The 19,925-nt window shown below is 44.6% G+C and overlaps 1 protein-coding gene across 1 annotated transcript in view; it reads left to right on the forward strand.

Annotated features, from left to right (window-relative positions):
- The window catches only part of LOC137383620 (alpha-N-acetylgalactosaminidase-like), a 48,101-nt gene that overhangs the window by 20,038 nt on the left and 8,138 nt on the right, over window positions 1-19,925 (forward strand). Inside the window, exons 4-5 of the mRNA XM_068056774.1 lie at window positions 9,916-9,918; window positions 13,804-13,898. Of these exons, the coding sequence (XP_067912875.1) occupies window positions 9,916-9,918; window positions 13,804-13,898 (98 nt within the window). The remainder of the gene's footprint in view (window positions 1-9,915; window positions 9,919-13,803; window positions 13,899-19,925) is intronic.

Below are 19,925 nucleotides of genomic sequence, written 5' to 3' on the forward strand. Positions count from 1 at the left end.
TTAATGCTTACATACATTGTATTATTGCCACCTAATGCTCCATATCTGCAACACACTTTTCTACTGTTTCATTTTCACCAGCTCTAATGTCCGTGCTGTGGAACCACCTTAAGAAGGGACCACGTTAAGAGCTACAAGTGAAGGTCACTGGAGGAAGTGATGTTGTGTCACACATGACCAATTAGTTGTGGGTGGAGCCTGATATAGTAAAACGTGGTTAGATGTAGCTCGTGCAGTAACTATTTGTGTATATATATATTCCAGTTAAAGTATAATAAACCTACGTTTACTTCGGATATTACTTGTAGCCCTGTGAGTCTTACAATAGATCACACACCAAAGTAACAAGTAATATTACATGGTGGCAATGTTTGGGATTTATTTTTTCTGAAGACCACCAAAAATTACATCATGGCAATGTTGGATTTTTTCTGAAGAACACGCCAACAAAGAGGGAACAAAGAACAGCAGGCTGCCTACCTGGAGCGGCTGAAGAGACTGGACAGCAGTCAGCAGGAGACCCCAAAACACTGCAGCGAGCTGGGCTACAGATAGGACCCTGAGAGGTGTTGAAACTCTGTGAGTACATCAGGTAATTTGCCAGAAGACCGGAGCTTTCACCTAAACTGGCAGTGGGTCGAAAAAATTGAAAAGCAGTCGCTAAAGCCATTACTGTTTTAGCTTTCCCTCTTTTTTGCTTCGTGGGCAGGGTCTAAGCTGAAAAGAACAGGAAGTGAACCAGAGCAACTAGCTACCAAGATTAAGATTGCACTTGGCCATGAGGGCTTGCAACAGATCAATACATCAGGTTTGTCAGCTGAGGACAAGAAGGACCCTAGCAAGCTATGGGCATTCCTGGATCTGCAACGCAGAGTGAAGGTAAATTTCTGAATACCATAGGCTTGAGCTTATGACCTACTGGCAAAGGCAAGATGAGCCCATTCACCAGTTTGTTGCAAGGTGCTGAGACAAAGCTCATTATTGTCACGTTACAGATATCAAATTGTCAGAACATGTTATATAGAGCTAGAAATCCCATTTACCCCACCAGAGGCCTTTCAAAAAGACCTGCTAGAAAAGACGAAAGGATGCACCATAGATGCACTACTTAATGATGAAAGGAAATTTGAAGCCACCATGGCTGGGCACCAACAGTTACAAGCATTGGGGGCAGCTACAACAATTGGTATGGTAACCAAGGCTCAGAAACCTGCTAAGCCTCGTGGCAAATGTGGCCTGACTCACCCAATTCGCAGTTGTCTGCCATACCAGGACCAGTGCAAAGCTTGTGGCATGCAAGGACATTAGGCAAAGAACAAAGAACAAAGAAAATTACAGCACAGGAACAGGCCCTTCGGCCCTCCAAGCCTGCGCCGATCCAGATCCTCTATCTAAACATGTCGCCTATTTTCTAAGGGTCTGTATCTCTTTGCTTCCTGCCCATTCATGTATCTGTCTAGATACATCTTAAACGATGCTATCGTGCCCGCGTCTACCACCTCCGCTGGCAACGCGTTCCAGGCACCCACCACCCTCTGCGTAAAGAACTTTCCACGCATATCCCCCCTAAACTTTTCCCCTCTCACTTTGAACTCGTGACCCCTAGTAATTGAATCCCCCACTCTGGGAAAAAGCTTCTTGCTATCCACCCTGTCTATACCTCTCATGATTTTGTACACCTCAATCAGGTCCCCCCTCAACCTCTGTCTTTCTAATGAAAATAATCCTAATCTACTCAACCTCTCTTCATAGCTAGCGCCCTCCATACCAGGCAACATCCTGGTGAACCTCCTCTGCACCCTCTCCAAAGCATCTACATCCTTTTGGTAATGTGGCAACCAGAACTGCACGCAGTATTCCAAATGTGGCCGAACCAAAGTCTTATACAACTGTAACATGACCTGCCAACCCTTGTACTCAATACCCCGTCCGATGAAGGAAAGCATGCCGTATGCCTTCTTGACCACTCTATTGACTTGCGTTGCCACCTTCAGGGAACAATGGACCTGAACACCCAAATCTCTCTGTACATCAATTTTCCCCAGAACTTTTCCATTTACTGTATAGTTCACTCTTGAATTGGATCTTCCAACATGCATCACCTCGCATTTGCCCTGATTGAACTCCATCTGCCATTTCTCTGCCCAACTCTCCAATCTATTTATATTCTGCTGTATTCTCTGACAGTCCCCTTCACTATCTGCTACTCCACCAATCTTAGTCTCGTCTGCAAACTTGCTAATCAGACCACCTATACTTTCCTCCAAATCATTTATGTATATCACAAACAACAGTGGTCCCAGCACGGATCCCTGTGGAACACCACTGGTCACACGTCTCCATTTTGAGAAACTCCCTTCCACTACTACTCTTTGTCTCCTGTTGCCCAGCCAGTTCTTTATCCATCTAGCTAGTACACCCTGGACCCCATGCGACTTCACTTTCTCCATCAGCCTACCATGGGGAACCTTATCAAACGCCTTACTGAAGTCCATGTATATGACATCTACAACCCTTCCCTCATCAATCAACTTTGTCACTTCCTCAAAGAATTCTATTAATTTGGTAAGACATGACCTTCCCTGCACAAAACCATGTTGCCTATCACTGATAAGCCCATTTTCTTCCAAATGGGAATAGATCCTATCCCTCAGTATCTTCTCCAGCAGCTTCCCTACCACTGACGTCAGGCTCACCGGTCTATAATTACCTGGATTTTCCCTGCTACCCTTCTTAAACAAGGGGACAACATTAGCAATTCTCCAGTCCTCCGGGACCTCACCCGTGTTTAAGGATGCTGCAAAGATATCTGTTAAGGCCCCAGCTATTTCCTCTCTCGCTTCCCACAGTAACCTGGGATAGATCCCATCCGGACCTGGGGACTTGTCCACCTTAATGCCTTTTAGAATACCCAACACTTCCTCCCTCCTTATGCCGACTTGACCTAGAGTAATCAAACATCTGTCCCTAACCTCAACATCCGTCATGTCCCTCTCCTCGGGGAATACCGATGCAAAGTACTCGTTTAGAATCTCACCCATTTTCTCTGACTCCACGCATAACTTTCCTCCTTTGTCCTTGAGTGGGCCAATCCTTTCTCTAGTTACCCTCTTGCTCCTTATATATGAATAAAAGGCTTTGGGATTTTCCTTAACCCTGTTTGCTAAAGATATTTCATGACCCCTTTTAGCCCTCTTAATTCCTCGTTTCAGATTGGTCCTACATTCCCGATATTCTTTCAAAGCTTTGTCTTTCTTCAGCCTCCTAGACCTTATGTATGCTTCCTTTTTCCTCTTAGCTAGTCTCACAATTTCACCTGTCATCCATGGTTCCCTAATCTTGCCATTTCTATCCCTCATTTTCACAGGAACATGTCTCTCCTGCACGCTAATCAACCTCTCTTTAAAAGCTTCCCACATATCAAATGTGGATTTACCTTCAAACAGCTGCTCCCAATCTACATTCCCCAGCTCCTGCCGAATTTTGGTATAGTTGGCCTTCCCCCAATTTAGCACTCTTTCTTTGGGACCACTCTCGTCTTTGTCCATGAGTATTCTAAAACTTACGGAATTGTGATCACTATTCCCAAAGTAGTCCCCTACTGAAACTTCAACCACCTGGACGGGCTCATTCCCCAACACCAGGTCCAGTATGGCCCCCTCCCGAGTTGGACTATTTACATACTGCTCTAGAAAACCCTCCTGGATGCTCCTTACAAATTCTGCTCCATCTAGACCTCTAACACTAAGTGAATCCCAGTCAATGTTGGGAAAATTAAAATCTCCTATCACCACCACCCTGTTGCTCCTACATCTTTCCATAATCTGTTTACATATTTGTACCTCTATCTCACGCTCGCTGTTGGGAGGCCTGTAGTACAGCCCCAACATTGTTACCGCACCCTTCCTATTTCTGAGTTCTGCCCATATTGCCTCACTGCTCGAGTCCTCCATAGTGTCCTCCTTCAGCACAGCTGTGACATCCTCTTTGACCAGTAATGCAACTCCTCCACCCCTTTTACCTCCCTCTCTATCCCACCGGAAGCATCGATATCCTGGGATATTTAGTTGCCAATCATGCCCTTTCCTCAACCAAGTCTCAGTAATAGCAATAACATCATACTCCCAGGTACTAATCCAGGCCCTAAGTTCATCTGCCTTACCTACTACACTTCTTGCATTAAAACAAATGCACCTCAGACCACCAGTCCCTTTGCGTTCATCATCTGCTCCCTGTCTACTCTTTCCCTTAGTCATGCTGACTTCATTATCTAGTTCCTTACAGGCTTTAGTTACTACCTCCTTACTGTCCACTGACCTCATTTGGTTCCCATCCCCCTGCCACATTAGTTTAAACCCTCCCCAACAGCGTTAGCAAAAGCACCCCCAAGGACATTGGTTCCAGTCCAAGGCAGTGCAGAAGACTGAGCTCAGATACTACACACAGGAGTGGTAGCAGATCACATGTAGAGAGAGTGTCTGCAAGACAGGATGGCAAACGCAACAAAAGCCCAAACAGGTACATCAGGTCAGCAGAGTTACAGCTTGTCAAGAGGACATGGGTGAAGAATGCACTTGTGTGAACGGCGAGCAAGCATTGCACATAGTCAATTTGGATCAACATGTCAATGCTATTACACAATCTGAGGCATTCACCATGATCAGGATTATGATGACCGCAGAAGAGTGGAAAGCATAAGTTCAGTGTAAAAATTGACACCTGAGCAAGTGCAAATATTTTTCCCATCCGTATACGGAAGGACATGTACGTATAGAAATGGGAATCTATGGTACAACCCACCTCAGCTAGGCGGACTGCTTACAACGGTTCTCCAATCAAATGCATTGGAACGATTATCTTACAGTGCAACTGTGGGAGCTCTGAATTCTACCACAAATATTTTATATTGTAGACACAACTGGACCAGCTGTCGTAGGACTTCCAATATGCAAGATTTACGAATCGTCACAATACATGAGCTCAGCATTGCACCGAAAGGTATGGAAGGTTGCAACACAGAGTACATTGAGTCAGTTAAAGACCTGAAACTACTTTACCCAGCCAGGTTTGATGCAATCGGCAATTTCAAGGGTGACGTCATATTGTATATGAGGGAGGATGCAGTTCCTACTATTGACACACCAAGGAAGTGCAGTGTGCACATTCAAGAGAAGCTTAAAGGGGAGCTGGATGAGATGAAGCGCAATGGAGATATTGCGTGCACCAGCATTCTGATTCATGCAGCACCATTACCTGGGTGCTGAAGAAAGATGGCAATCTCAGGATTTGCTTAGACCTGTGATAACTGAATTTAGCCCTCGAGAGGCCTGCATAAAACTCTTGATCCTGGAGGAGATGAAACCTATGTTTACTGGTGCTAAATATTTTTCAAAGCTTGACGTGAAACGTGGCTACTGGTCAGTCTGCTTAGCCAACCCACCCCAACTACTCACAATATCTAAAATGCTGTTATGACCAGGTGAGAAAGGGTTCCAGCGGTTCCCTCTCAGCTTTGCCTGGTTTAACCGTAACAGGGTTTAAAAACATTGTGCTTTTAGCTCCCCTTCAGTGAATCCTTGTTCACTGCTCTCCAATTGTAAGGCAAAGAAATCAACCAGACAGGTTTTCTTAGAATTAAACAAGAAAGGTGGAAGTTTATTAACCTTAAAACTCTAATTCATTTAACAACTACGAATACGGGACGCGAACAGACGAGCATGCATATGCGATAAACACACACACAGATAGAGACAGAAAAATAGAAAGAATAAAGGGGAAAAGTTTGAGGCAGTAGCTGGGATTTATTTACAGTTCTTTGGGTTTGATGTAGAGCCTTTGATTGCCGGTCAGTCTTATCGTTTCATTGGGGCCCAGTGCACACTTTAAAACTTGTTTCAATGTAGGAGTCTTTTCTCTCTTGAGGTTTAAGTGACTTCAGTCAGTCTGGAGATTCGTGAGAGAGAGAGAGAGAGAGCCAGGAGAGAGGTTCTTTTTTCCCAAGTTTAGTTGTAATCTGACCAAAATTGTTCCGTGAGCAGTTTAAAATCCAAAACCTGGGCCAGCAGGTTAATTATTTGACTAGTTGTTTTCTAACAAATTCCTGCATTTATGGATTCTCCATCTTAGCAGATATCCTGGAATGCTGGCTGTCTTACACATTCAATGTTTGGTGATCAAAATCCATTTGGGTTAAATGAATCAGGGAGGCATTCTATTGTCTCCAGGCCCTGTCTCTTAGTATGCAAATGTTTTCCAGCCATTGCTGATTTTTATTTTTATATTTAGAGATACAGCACTGAAACAGGCCCTTCAGCCCATCGAGTCTGTGCCGACCAACAACCACCCATTTATACTAACCCTACAGTAATCCCATATTCACTACCACCTGCCTACACTAGGGGCAATTTACAATGGCCAATTTACCTATCACCTGCAAGTCTTTGGCTGTGGGAGGAAACCAGAGCACCCGGCGAAAACCCACACTTCCTCATCAGTACCTCATTCTTTAAATAGTAGCAATCAGGGACTCCCTCTGCTTCAGTTTCAGACTGGGCAGCCTGTGCTAACTCTCACAATATTGGGTCAGCTCGCTGAGCCTCAGCTAGGGAAGATTCATTTAACTCATTCCCTGGGTCTCCCTGGGTTTCCAAAGAAAGTCTCAGACAGACAGACCTGGTTATCTACCTGCAGTGCCAATGCAGTCTCCTCTGGGGGAGCTGGTTTGATCATGGCCTGATTCATTGCATATTCAGGGAAACTCCTGCCACTGCCCTGTCTCTCTGACCTCCTGCGGTCTCTCTTTCACTACTGGTGAGGCTACCACCTTTGCCCCCGCCAGATCATTACCTAGGAGCAGGTCAACCCCATCCACAGGCAAACTAAGGACAATGCCTACGGTCACTGGTCCCAAAACTAGGCCATACTCCAAGTGCACCTGACTAAAGGTACAGGCATACACTGCCCTTCAATACCATTCACCACCATACTGGTGTTTACTGCACTCTCTGGGGGAAAGTCAGGCCTTTTCCCAGTAAAAGGGATCTACTGGCCCCTGTGTCCCTGAGGATTACTATGGGCTTGCTTGCCCCACTCGAGGGATATGTGGTTACTCTCCCTTTAGACACAAAATCCTGATAACCTTCAGGAATCCTATTAAATTTTCCTGAACTTGTAGCAGTATGCTTCCTGGGTCTTATTATTGCTGCAGTTAAAGCCGCAGCTTGTTCAGCTGTGCTTTCCATCAGGGTCCCTTCTCCTTCACTGAGTGGGTGTGCCCTGACTAATCCTACAGGTTTTCTCTTTAGTTTCCAGCAGCCAGCTCTTAGATGCCCTGCTTTGTTACAATGGAAGCACGCAGGTCTCCGGGTCTCACTCCTACTACAGGACCTTCCTTTTTCGCTGGAGGAGGGTCCCCTGTGTCTCCTGCTTTCCTTTCTCTCCCAGAGCTGCTTGGGCTTCTATCATCTTCCCACCCTCTGTCCTTTTCGGATTTGTGGGGGTGACTAGGAAAGGTTTTCCCCTGGGGAACCGACTTATAAATGAGAGCAAACTCGTCAGCCAGAACTGCGGCTTGCCGGGGTCTATGAACTTTCTGTTCCTCTACATGTGTCTTTATGGAGAGGGGGAGAGAGTTTTTAAATTCCTCCAGCAAAATTACCTCTCTGAGATTTTCATAGCTGGGCTGCACTTTAAGAGTCCTCAACCACTGGTCAAAAACCAGCTGCTTATTTCTCTCAAACTCCAGGTAAGTTTGATCAGCTTGCTTCTTGAGGGTTCTAAACTTCTGGTGATAGGCTTCAGGTACTAACTCATATGACCCGAGGATAGCATTTCTTGTCAGTTCATAATTTGATGAACTCTCATCTATCAATAGGGAATAAGTCTTTTCCTGTTAGCTTGCTTTGTAGCAGCAGAGTCTAAGCCTCAGCTGGCCACTTTAACTGCCTTGCAAGTTTTTCAAAAGATACAAAAAATTCTTCCACATCTCTCTCATTGAATTTTGGAATCAATTGAGAAAATTTTAACAATTCTGTACCCAGTCTTGAATTACGATCCTCCATATTGACCATGCTTTCACTGGGGTTTCTCTATCGCCCCCTAGTTAACTCAAGCCACCTCAGTTCTCTCTCTTTGCATTCCTTCTGGAAGGCTCTCTCTTTCTTTCTCTCCTGTCTTTCTTTCTCTCTCTCCTCTCTCTCTATCTCTTTCTCTTTCCTCACGTTCCTTCTGGAAGGCTCTTTCTTTCTCTCTCTCCTGTCTCTCTCTCTTTCCCTGTCTTCTGATTCAAGTTTCCTCTGTTCCAATTATATGTTTGCTAGCAATACGCTGTCGGAGTCTATTTCCAACCCTGTTTCTGCTTCTTCAGATGCAAGGGAAAAATGATTGGCCACTAGTCTTAGGAGTTCAGACTTTCTAGCCTTGGCGCGGACAGTGATCCCACACTGCTCAGCCATTTTTCTCAACTCCTCCAAAGACAGTGCTTTTAACTTATCCCAAGTGACTTCACCCTGGCTTGGAGAGTTACTGGCTTCAGTTGCAGACATGTTAGTATTCTAGCACACACAACCACGAGAAAACCTGTTTTGAAATGTTTTCTCTTTTTTAAAAATTGGGATCAATTTGACTTCCCACTTCCAATTTTCTCCTTTGTCTGTGGGTCAAATCCAGATGCTAGCCCCCAAATTTCTGTTACGACCAAGTGAGAAAGAGACCTAGGGGTTCCCTCTCAGCCTTTGCCTGGTTTAACCGCAACAGGGTTTAATTTTTAAAACACTGTGCTTTTTAGCTCCCCCTCACTGAATCCTTGTTCACTGCTTTCCAGTTGTAAGGCAAAGAAATCAACCAGTTAGGTTTTCTCACAGCTCCAGCGACCCGGGTTCAATTCTGGATACTGCCTGTGTGGAGTTTGCAGGTTCTCCATGTGACCGCGTGGGTTTCAGCTGGATGCTCCGGTTTCCTCCCACAGCCAAAGACTTGCAGGTTGATCGGTAAATTGGCCATTGTAAATTGCCCCTAGTGTAGGTGGGTGGTAGGAGAATGGTGGGGATGTGGTATGGAATATGGGATTGATGTAGGATTAGTATAAATGGGTGGTTGTTGGTCGGCACAGACTCGGTGGGCCGAAGGGCCTGTTTCAGTGTTGTATCTCTAAAAATAAAAAAAAATAAAAAAATAAAAACTAAAATAAATAAAAATAAAAAATAAAAATAAATAAAATAAATAAAAATTACATTAAAAAATAAAAATAAATAAATAAAGATAAATTAAAAAAAATTTAAAAAAAATAAAATTGTAAGTTTATTAGCATTAAAACTCTAATTTGGTTAAAATAACTACAAATACGTGGAGCGACCACGTTAGCATTCATAAGCGATAAACACACATGCAGATAGAGACAGAACCGTAGAAAGAATAAAGGGGAAAGGTTTGAGGCAATAGCTGGGATTTATTTATGGTTCTTTGAGTTCAATGTAGAGTCTTTGATTGCTGGTCAGTCTTGCTGTTTCATTGGGGCCCAGTGCACACTTTACAACTTGTTTCGATGTAGGAGTCTTCTCTTTTGAGGTTTAAGTGACTTCAGTGGGTCTGGAGATGCATGAGAGAGAGAGAGCTAGCCAGCTAGCATTTGTGAATTCTCCATCTTAGCAGACACCCTGGAATGCTGGCTCTCTGATACATTCAGTGTCTGGTGATCAAAATCCATTTGGGTTAATTGGATCAAGGAGGCGTTCTATTGTCTCCAGGCCCTGTCTCTTAGTATGCAAATGTTTTTCAGCCACTGCTGATCTCTTTAAACAAGTCATTTCTTCATTCCAGCAACAGTTTAAAATTAATATTCATATGATGAAATTAATATCCCTCATTCTTGGCAGGTGGAGTCTTCATGACAACGCCATTCGGGACATACTGTTTCAGACGGTTACGGTTTGTTCTGTGCATCAGCCAGGACATTTCCAATAATACACTGACAGGATAACGGAACATGTCCCGGGCTGTATCTGTATAGTCGACGATACTGCAGTGGTGGGGTGCACCAAGGCAGAACATGACTGAAACTTGCATTTGCTAATGCTGGCTGCTCATCATGAGGACCTTGTGTTTAATAGCAAGAAATGCCAGGTCAAAGTTGGGCACATCAACTTCTTTGGGTCAATATATTCCACCACAGGAATACACCCAGACCCAGATAATATCGAGGATGTCAGAGCCATGACAATTCCTGAGGAACGGAATGACCTACAACAGTGCCTAGCGTTGTTCAATCTTTTGGCCCCATACATCCCAATTTCGCTGAGCAAGCAGCACCACGTAGGGAACTGCTGTATAAAGATACCCCTTACTTGTGGCAGGAAGACCACCAGCAGATGTCCTTAAACTTAGCTCTGTCAAGTCGAGACAACGTGCTACAGTATTCAGACTCGACCAAAGAGACCACGGTCGAGGTCAATGCAATCAGAAGGGATTAGGCACCTGCATCATGCAAGAAGGGGAGCCAATTGCCTTCGCATTGAAGAGTTTGTTGCAAAGCGAATCCAATTATTCTAACATCGAACGTGAAACCTGAGCTCTGGTTTGTGGTGTCACCAGGTTTCATACCTACTTGTTCGGAAAACATTTTACCATGGAGACTGACCTCAAGCCACTTGAAACCATATGGCGCAAACTACTCACGACAGCTCCTCCACAGTTGCAGAGACTTTTAGTGAAGGTCCAGGGCTACGATTGTGACGTCCAATATAAACCGGGCAGCAAAATGGCCACATTGGACACCCTGAGCATGTTGCCTACCCGAATAAAGATGCAGATGTCTTGCTGGATTTGCATGGTCATGGTGTGGATACTGAGACTGACGATCACCTCCAGATCGACCTCGTGAGTTTTGGACCCCACAAATGCGAGCAACTAAGAAATGAGATGGCACGTGACCCTACCCTATTGTTATTGTTGAAGGTTATTGTGGAAGGATGGCGTGGCACCTTACAGGAAGTAATCGAATGTCCACATGGTTTCTGGTGTATTGAGACGAGCTTGGTATATCACAGGGGGTGATTTTCAAAGGAAAATGAGTCCTGATACCCGACGTGCTGCGTTCTGATATCCTAGCCCAACTGCATCAAGGGCGTTTCAGAATAGAACGTACCAGGCACCTTGCCAGAGAGACGGTCTACTGGCCAGGAATTAGCAGTGATGTTGAGAGGGTGGTGAAATCCTGTGAGGAATGTCAAAGTTGTCAGCTAAATCAACAGAAGGAACCCTTGATCCCACATGAAACATCTTCACATCCATGGGCAAAGGTTGGCACAGAATTATTTCACTTTCAAAGTGTTGCGAAAGCCTGCTATGCCGAAAGATGATTTTTTTTTAATCCACCGGCTGGAAACCTGAATTAAATTTTTAAAAAAGGGAACAGATAAAAGTTAGGAACTGGCACCTAGGATGGACACCCCAATATGTATCATTATACTCCACATTCCAATGCATTGAGGTGGAGATGAATTGTCTGCACAGTCCCCTCATGAACAATGACCTGGGGATCTGAGTGAATTACCTATCCTGTTCCATTAGCAAGATATTAAGGCCATCACTGAGACATTAAACTGGTGGAGACAAACCATTCAAACCTAATCACATGAACAATGGGACCCTGTGACCCTGTTGTGAGAAGGGAATTCCTAGACATGGACTGATTAAGTTGCAAGAGGCAATACACACTGCTAACCACCATGTTGAGTCATTGGGTGACAGTCATGTGACAGGCCCACCATCTGTGTGCTTAAGCTGGTGTTTTCTCTGCAGCAACGAGACAAGTAGCTAGACAGCGACAAGAGATGACCCAAGTGGGGTCCCTCCTCCCACTCTCTCTCTCCAATCAACTACAAACTTCGAACCCTGCCTGCTGGCTGTAACCACCTAGGCCTATTACTGCTGCAGACAGCGACCCCTTGAAGGAAATCATTCGCATTGCTACCTCCATGAGATCCATCGAATCAGCCATCCACATCTTCAAACTGAAAGCCTCAGGTACACCAAATTCAGCCTGATGCCAGCTGAGTCACCAACTTCCACAGACTGTGTACCCTTTTTATTTCTATGGACTCTAGTTCAACCAATCTATCCTTCCCCACTCTGTAACGTGTGTGTGTGTATGTGAGCGTGCGTGCGTGCGAACCTCGAGAGTGTATGTGTCAAAGTTGGAGCGTAGTTTATTATCTTTATTTAAATAGGTTTAAGTACAATAAAGCTAGCTCCTTCTCTGGTTAACTCAAGAAAACCTGTCTGATTGGTTCTTTTTATGATCAGAGCATGTAAGTAGTTAAACACTCACTGAATTGGCAAGTATATCCACTTTAAAAAATAAATAAACCTGCTGTGGTCAAACAAGGAGAGGGACAAGAGGGGAGCCATTAGACCCCTCCTCACATAATTGTAACAAAGGTGATCATTTCCTCCTTGTTACAGATTACTTCACCAAGTTTCCGATCATCAGGTGGCTACGAGAATGCAATGGTTGCTGATATAGTCAGCATGCTGTTCAGTCCTGTCTGGCGTGCCAGAAGAAATTATCTTTGATAATCAGCCGCAATATGCAGGAATAAGCAAACCTCCTCTACATTTTAGGGGGTGTTAAATTTGCTTGCCTATAAATAACATTTGTTTTTTTTATCATGTATAGTTAGTCTGAACTGTACAGTCCAAGACATGTGTGCCAGGTGGGGAGTCCATCACGTGACATCATTGTCACATTATCCAAAGTTCAACGGCATGACTGAACGCATGGTACGCACCATCAAATCGCTGATTATAAAGTGTAGGCAGACAGGACAAAATCTCTAGGTTGCAATGCCCCACCTCTGCCTACTCCTTAGGACATGGGCTTATCGTCACCTGCAGAGTTGATGTTTGGAAGGCAGATCAGAACTACCCTGCCCAGTCATCACCTGTCTAGGTTTTCCACAGTAAAGGATATATTTCTGACTAAACAAAGGAAGATGAAGGCATTGCACGACAGGCACACAGGATCAGAATTAGTTGGATTACGAGTAGGACAGAAGGTGAGAGTCCTGAGTTGGGAACTTGGTATCCTGCAGAGGTTGCAAGGATATGCAACTAGTCCAGATTGTATGAGGTCCAGACACCCAATTGTGCAACTCTCAGACGGAACCAAAGTTAACTCGAGTGATGTATGACAATACTACATGTGACCACCCTGTGGCATCGCAGATACATTCAAAGACAAAGTCTGAATATGAATGTACAAAGGCTCCAAGCACAGAGGAAGAACATGCTAATCAGAGTTTTGAATCTTGGAGGAATCACCAAGACGAGCTGAAGTCTGGGAAGAGGGTCATGATGACAAGATCAGGACGAATAAGCAAACCTCCTCTACGTTTTAGGGAGTGTTAAATTTGCAGACCTGTAAATAACTTTTTTTTAATAATGTATAGTTAGTCTGAACTGTACCATCATTGTTTATTGTACATATGTTTTCGGTAAAAAAGGGATGTTGTGGAATGACCTTAAGAAGGGACCACCTTAAGGGTGGACCACCTGAAGAGCTGTAAGTGATGGTCACTGGAGGAAGTGATGTCATGTCACACATGACCAGTTAGTTGTGGGTGGAGCCCGATATAGTAAGACACATTTTGATGTAGCTCATGCAGTAACTGTTTGTATATATATGTTCCAGTTAAAGTATAATAAAACACACGTTTACTTCAGATTTTACTTGTAGTCCTGTGAGTCTTACAATAGAGCACACATTAAAGGAACAAGTAATGTTACAGTTAGTATTCTATTCCCTAGGTTATCCAAAGATGAGCCATGCTCTCAATGCTACAGGAAGGCCAATCATGTATTCTTGTAGCTGGCCAGCTTATGAATATGGTCTACCACCAAAGGTGGGACAAAGAAGCCTTTTATTTCCTTTTCTTAACATTTTAATTATATTATGAATCTGTTATGTATTTGTGGCTATGCAAGTGTGACATTGTACTGATATGGCTCAGTATTATCGATCAGGGAGGTGGTGGCATAGTGGTATTTTCACTGGACTAGTAACCCAGAGACCCAGGTTATTGCTCTGGGGACATGGATTCGAATTTAATTTGAATTCAATTAATAAAAATCAGGAATTAAAAAACTAGTCTAATGATGGCCATGAAACCATTGTCGATTGTTGTAAAAATCCATCTGGTTCATTACTGCCCTTTAGGGAAGGAAATCTGCTGTCCTTACCTGGTCTGGCCTACATGTGACTCCATACCCACAGCAATGTGGTTGACTCTTAAATGCCATCTGAAATGGCCCAGCAAGCCACTCAATTGTATCAAACCCCAATGAAGTCAATAAGGAATGAAGGCAGACAGACCACTCGGCATCAACCTAGGCACCGGAAACGACAATGGCAAACCCAGTCCTGTCGACCCTGCAAAGTCCTCCTAACTAACATCTGGGAGCTTGTACCAAAGTTGGAAGAGTTGTCGCACAGACTAGTCAAGGAACAGCCTGCATAGTCATACTCAGCGATCATACCTTACAGACAATGTCCGAGACACCGCCATCATCATCCCATCGGCAGGACAGACAGAGCAGAGATGGTAGCACAGTGGTATACAGTTGGGAGGGAGTTACCCTGGGAGTCCTCAACATTGACACCAGACCCCATGAAATCTCATGGCATCAGGTCAAACATGGGCAGGGAAACCTCCTGCTGATTACAACATACCACCCCCCCTCAGCTGATGAATCAGTACCTCTCCATGTTGACCAGCACTTGGAGGAAGCACTAAGGGTGGCAAGGGTACAGAATATACCCTGGGTGGGGGACTTCAAAGTTCATCACCAAGAGTGGCTCGGTAGCACCACTACTGACCAAGCTGGCCTAGTCCTAAAGGACATAGCTGCTAGACTAGGTCTGTGGCAGGTGGTAAGGGAACCAACAAGAGAGAAATATATACTTGACCTTGTCCTCACCAATCTGCCTGCCGCAGATGCATCTGTCCATGACAGCATTGGTAGGAGGGACCACCACATAGTCCTTGTGGAGACAAAGTCCTGTCTTCACATTGAGGATACACTCCATCGTGTAGTGTGGCACTAACAGCATGCTAAATGGGATAGATTTTGAACAGATCTAGCAATGCAAAACTGGGCATCCATGAGGCGCTGTGAGCCATCAGCAGCAGCAGAATTGTACTGAACCACAATCTGTAACCTCATGGCCCGGCATATCCTCCACTCTACCATTACCATCAAGCCGGGGGACCAACCCTAGTTCAATGAAGAGTGCAGGAGGGCATGCCAGGAACAGCACCAGGCATACCTCAAAATGAGGTGTCAACCTGGTGAAGCTACAACCCAGGACTACTTGCATGCCAAACAGCATAAACAGCATGCGATAGACAGAGCTAAGCCATTCCATAACCAACGGATCAGATCTAAGCTCTGCAGTCCTGCCACATTCAATCATGAATGGTGGTGGAAAATTAAACAACTAACAGAAGAGGTGGCTCCACAAATATCCCCATCCTCAATGATGGGGGAGCCCAGCACACCAGTGCAAACGATAAGGCTGAAGCATTTGCAACAATCTTCAGCCAAACGTGCCGAGTTGATGATCCATCTCGGCCTCCCCCTACAGTCCCCAGCATCACAGATGCCAGTCTTCATCCAATTCAATTCACTCCAATGTTATATCAAGAAACGACTGAAGGCACTGGATACTGCAAAGGCTATGGGCCCTGACAACATTCTGGCAATAGTACTGAAGACCTGTGCTCCAGAACTTGCCGCGCCCCTAGTTAAGCTGTTCCAGTACAGCTATGACACTGAGGTCTACCCGGTAATGTGGAAAATTGCCCAGATATGTCCTGTACACAAAAAGCAGGATAAGTCCAACCCGGCCAATTACCGCTCCATCAGTCTACTCTCAATCATCAGTAAAGTGATGGAAGGGGTTGACAGTGCTATCAAGTGGCGCTTGCTTCGCAATAACCTGCTCACTGACGCTCAATTTGGGTTCCGCCAGGGCCATTCACTCATTACAGCCTTTGGTCAAACATGGACAAAAGAGCTGAACTCAAGAGGTCAGGTGAGAGTGACTGCTCTTGACATTGAGGCAGCATTTGACCGAATATGGCATCAAGGAGCCCTAGCAAAAGTGGAGTTAATGGGAATCGGGGAAAACTCTCTGCTTGTTGGAGTCGTACTTAGTGCAAAGGAAGATGGTTGTTGTTGTTGGAGGTCAATCATCTGAGCTTCAGGACATCACTGCAGGAGATCCTCAGGGTAGTGTCCTAGGCCCAACCATCTTTAGCTGCTTCATCAATGACCTTTCTTCAATCATAAGGTCAGAAGTGGGGATGTTCGCTGATGATTGCACAATGTTCAGCACTATTTGCGACTCCTCAGATACTGAAGCAATCCATGTAGAAATGTAACAAGACCTGGACAATATCCAGGCTTGGGCTGATAAGTGGCAAGTAACATTTGCGCCACACATGTGCCAGGCAATAACCATCTCCAACAAGAGAGAATCTAACCATCATTCCTTGACATGCAATGGCATTACGATTGCTGAATCCCCCACTATCAACATCCTGGGGGTTACCATTGACCAAAAATTGAACTGGAGTAGCCATAGAAATACCATGGCTGCAAGAGCAGATCAGAGGCTAGGAATCCTGCGGCGAGTAACTCACCTCCTGACTCCCCAAAGCCTGTCCACCATCTACAAGGTACAAGTCAGGAGTGTGATGGAATACTCTCCACTTGCCTGGATGGGTGCAGCTCCAACAACACTCAAGAAGATCAACACCATTCAGGACAAAGAAGCCCATTTGATTGGCACTCCATCCACAAACATTCACTCCCTCCAGCACTGATGCACAGTGGCAGCAGTATGCACCATCTACAAGATGCACTGCAGCAACACACCAAGGCTCCGTGGACAACACCTTCCAGACCCATGACCTCTACCACCTAGAAGGACAAGGGCAGCAGATACATGGGAACACCACCACCTGCAAGTTCCCCTCCAAGTCACACACCATCCTGACCTGGAACTATATCGCTGTTCCTTCACTGTCGCTGGGTCAAAATCCTGGAGCTCCCTTCCTAACGGCACTGTTGGTGTACCTACCCCACATGGACTGCAGAGGTTCAAGAAGGCAGCTCACCACCACTTTCTCAAGGATAATTAGGGATGGGCAATAAATGCTGGCCTAGCCAGCGACACCCACATCCCAGGAATGAATAAAAAAAAAAATGTAATTTTTCCAGTAGACTTACAAAACCACAAGGCAACAGATACATTCAGATTTATGGAGGAGTCTGTTGCTGTCTTTTAATGCCTGAAAGGAAGCCTTTTTTTTAAATGACAGGAATAATTATAAATAAACCAAGAAAATGCACCTTCCCTTGTTGATCTATCACTTTCACATTTTCACATCAATGAGAAGCAGTTTCAGATGAACAGACATGAAAGTGGTAGTTCTGACTCTGGAGCGCGCTAAAGTCAAACCACTTGGGCCTCTGTATGTTTGAGCCAAGTTTAAAAAAACTCCCAGCTAGTCAACCAGTCCATCCAGCTCCATCCACAATCTTAATTTTCAATATTTTAACCTAATGTTAGAATTGAACTTTTTCATTTTGCTATCTCTCTTCCATTCTTTAAAAATCTCCTCAAAACTCCTCTCTTTGATTGTGGCTTCAGTCATCTCTTCCCATCTATTTACTGCTCAGTGCTAGGTTCTTCCAGTAAAATACTGGAAGGCATTTCATTAAGTATAGAATCTTCTGTAAATGTGAAGAATAGTTGTGTTCATAGAATCATAGAAAGTTTATGGCACAGAAAGAGGCCATTTGGCCCATTGTGCCTGTGTCGGCCAAATAAAAAAGCCACCCAGCCTAATCCCACTTTCCAGCATTTGGTCCGTAGCCCTGCAGATTACAGCACTTCAGGAGCACATCCAGGCACCTTTTAAATGAGAAGAGGTTTTCTGCCTCTACCACCCTTCCAGGCAGTGAGTTCCAGACCCCCAGCACCCTCTGGGTGAAAAAATGTTTTCCTCATCTTTGCTCTAATCCTTCTACCAATCACTTTAAATCTATGCCCCCTAGTCACTGACCCCTCTGTTAAGGTAAATAGGCCCTTCCCATCCACTCTATCCAGGTCCCTCACAATTTTGTACATCTCAATCAGAGCTCCCCTCAGCCTCCTGTTCCAAGGAGAACAACCCCAGCCTATCCAATCTTTCCCCATAGTGGCAATTTTCCAGTCCTGGCAACATCCTCGGAAATCACCTCTGTACCCTCTCTAGTGCAATTACATCCTTTCTGTCATGAGGTGATCAGAACTGCACACTGTACTCAAGTTGTGGCCTAACTAATGCTTTATATAGTTTCAGCATAACCTCCCTGCTCTTTCTTATATTCTATGGCTTGGCTAATAAAGGAAAGGATTCCATATGCCTTCTTCACCACCTTATCGACTAGTCCTGCTACCTTCAGGGATCTGTGAACAAAAACCCCAAGGTCCCTCACTTCCTCTACACCTCTCAGTTTCCTCCCATTTATTGTATAGTCCTTTACCTTGTTTGACCTCCCAAAATGTATCACCTCACACTTCTCTTGGTTAATTTCCATTTGCCAATTTTCTGCTCATCTGACCAGTCCATTGATATCTTCCTACAGTCTACAGCTATCCTCCTCGCTATCAATCCACGGCCAGTTTTTGTGTCTCTGCAAACTTCTTGATCATTCCCCGTACATTTACGTCCAATGAGTTAATATATACCACAAAAAGCAGGGGACCTAGTACTGAGCCCTGCGGAACTCCACTGGAAACAGCCTTCCAGTCCCAAAAACACCCATCAACAATTACCCTTTGTTTCCTGCTGCTGAGCCAGTTTTGTATCCAGCTTGCTACATTCCCCTGGATCCCATGGGCTTTTATATTTTAACTAGTTTGCCATGTGAGATCTTGTCAAAAGCCTTTCAAAATTCCACGTGGACCACATCAACTGCACTACCCTCATCAATCTTCCTTGTTATTTCTCTCAAAAAATTCAATCAAGTTAGTCAGACACGACCTTCTCTTAACAAATCCATGCTGACTATCTTTGATTAATCGATGCCTTTCTAAGTGACAGTTTATCCTGTCTCTCAAAATTGATTCCAATAGTTTGCCCACTACTGAGGTTAGCCTGTAATAAGTCAGTCTATCACTCGCTCCCTTTTTAAACACAGGTACAATGTTAGCAGACCTCCAAACTTCTGGTACCACACCTGTATCCAGTGAGGATTGGAAAATGATGGTCAGACCTCCCCCTATTTCTTCCCTGGCTTCTTTTAACAGCCTGGGGTGCATTTCATCCAACTCTGGTGATTTATCCACTTTCAAGGATGCAACTCCCCTTAATACTTCCTCTCTCACCATGTTTATCAGATCCAATACTTCACACTCCTCCTCCTTAACTACAAGGTCTGCACTAGCCCCCTCTTTTGTGAAGACAGCCACAAAGTATTCATTAAGAACCATACCCACATCTTCTGCCTCCACACATAGGTTACCTTTTTGGTCTTTTATGGGCCCTACTCTTTCCTTGGTTATCCTCTTACTCTTAACGTATTGATAAAATATCTTTGAATTCTCCTTGATTTTCCTGCCAATATTCTTTCATGCCCTCTCTTCGCTTTCCTAATTTTCTTTATGATTTCACCCATCCACTTTCTATACTCCTCTGAGCTTTCTATAGTATAGAGTTCTCAATGTCTGACATAAGCTTTCCTTTTCTGCCTTATTCATACCCTGTCAGCTCCTTGACATCCAGGGGGCTCTAGATTTGGTTGTTCAACCCTTTCTCTTTGTGGGAACATGTTTACTCTGAACCCTCTGAATCTCCCCTTTGAATGCCTCCCACTGC

This window comes from Heterodontus francisci, chromosome 24 (assembly GCF_036365525.1).
Source record: "Heterodontus francisci isolate sHetFra1 chromosome 24, sHetFra1.hap1, whole genome shotgun sequence".
NCBI classification, from domain to species: domain Eukaryota; kingdom Metazoa; phylum Chordata; class Chondrichthyes; order Heterodontiformes; family Heterodontidae; genus Heterodontus; species Heterodontus francisci.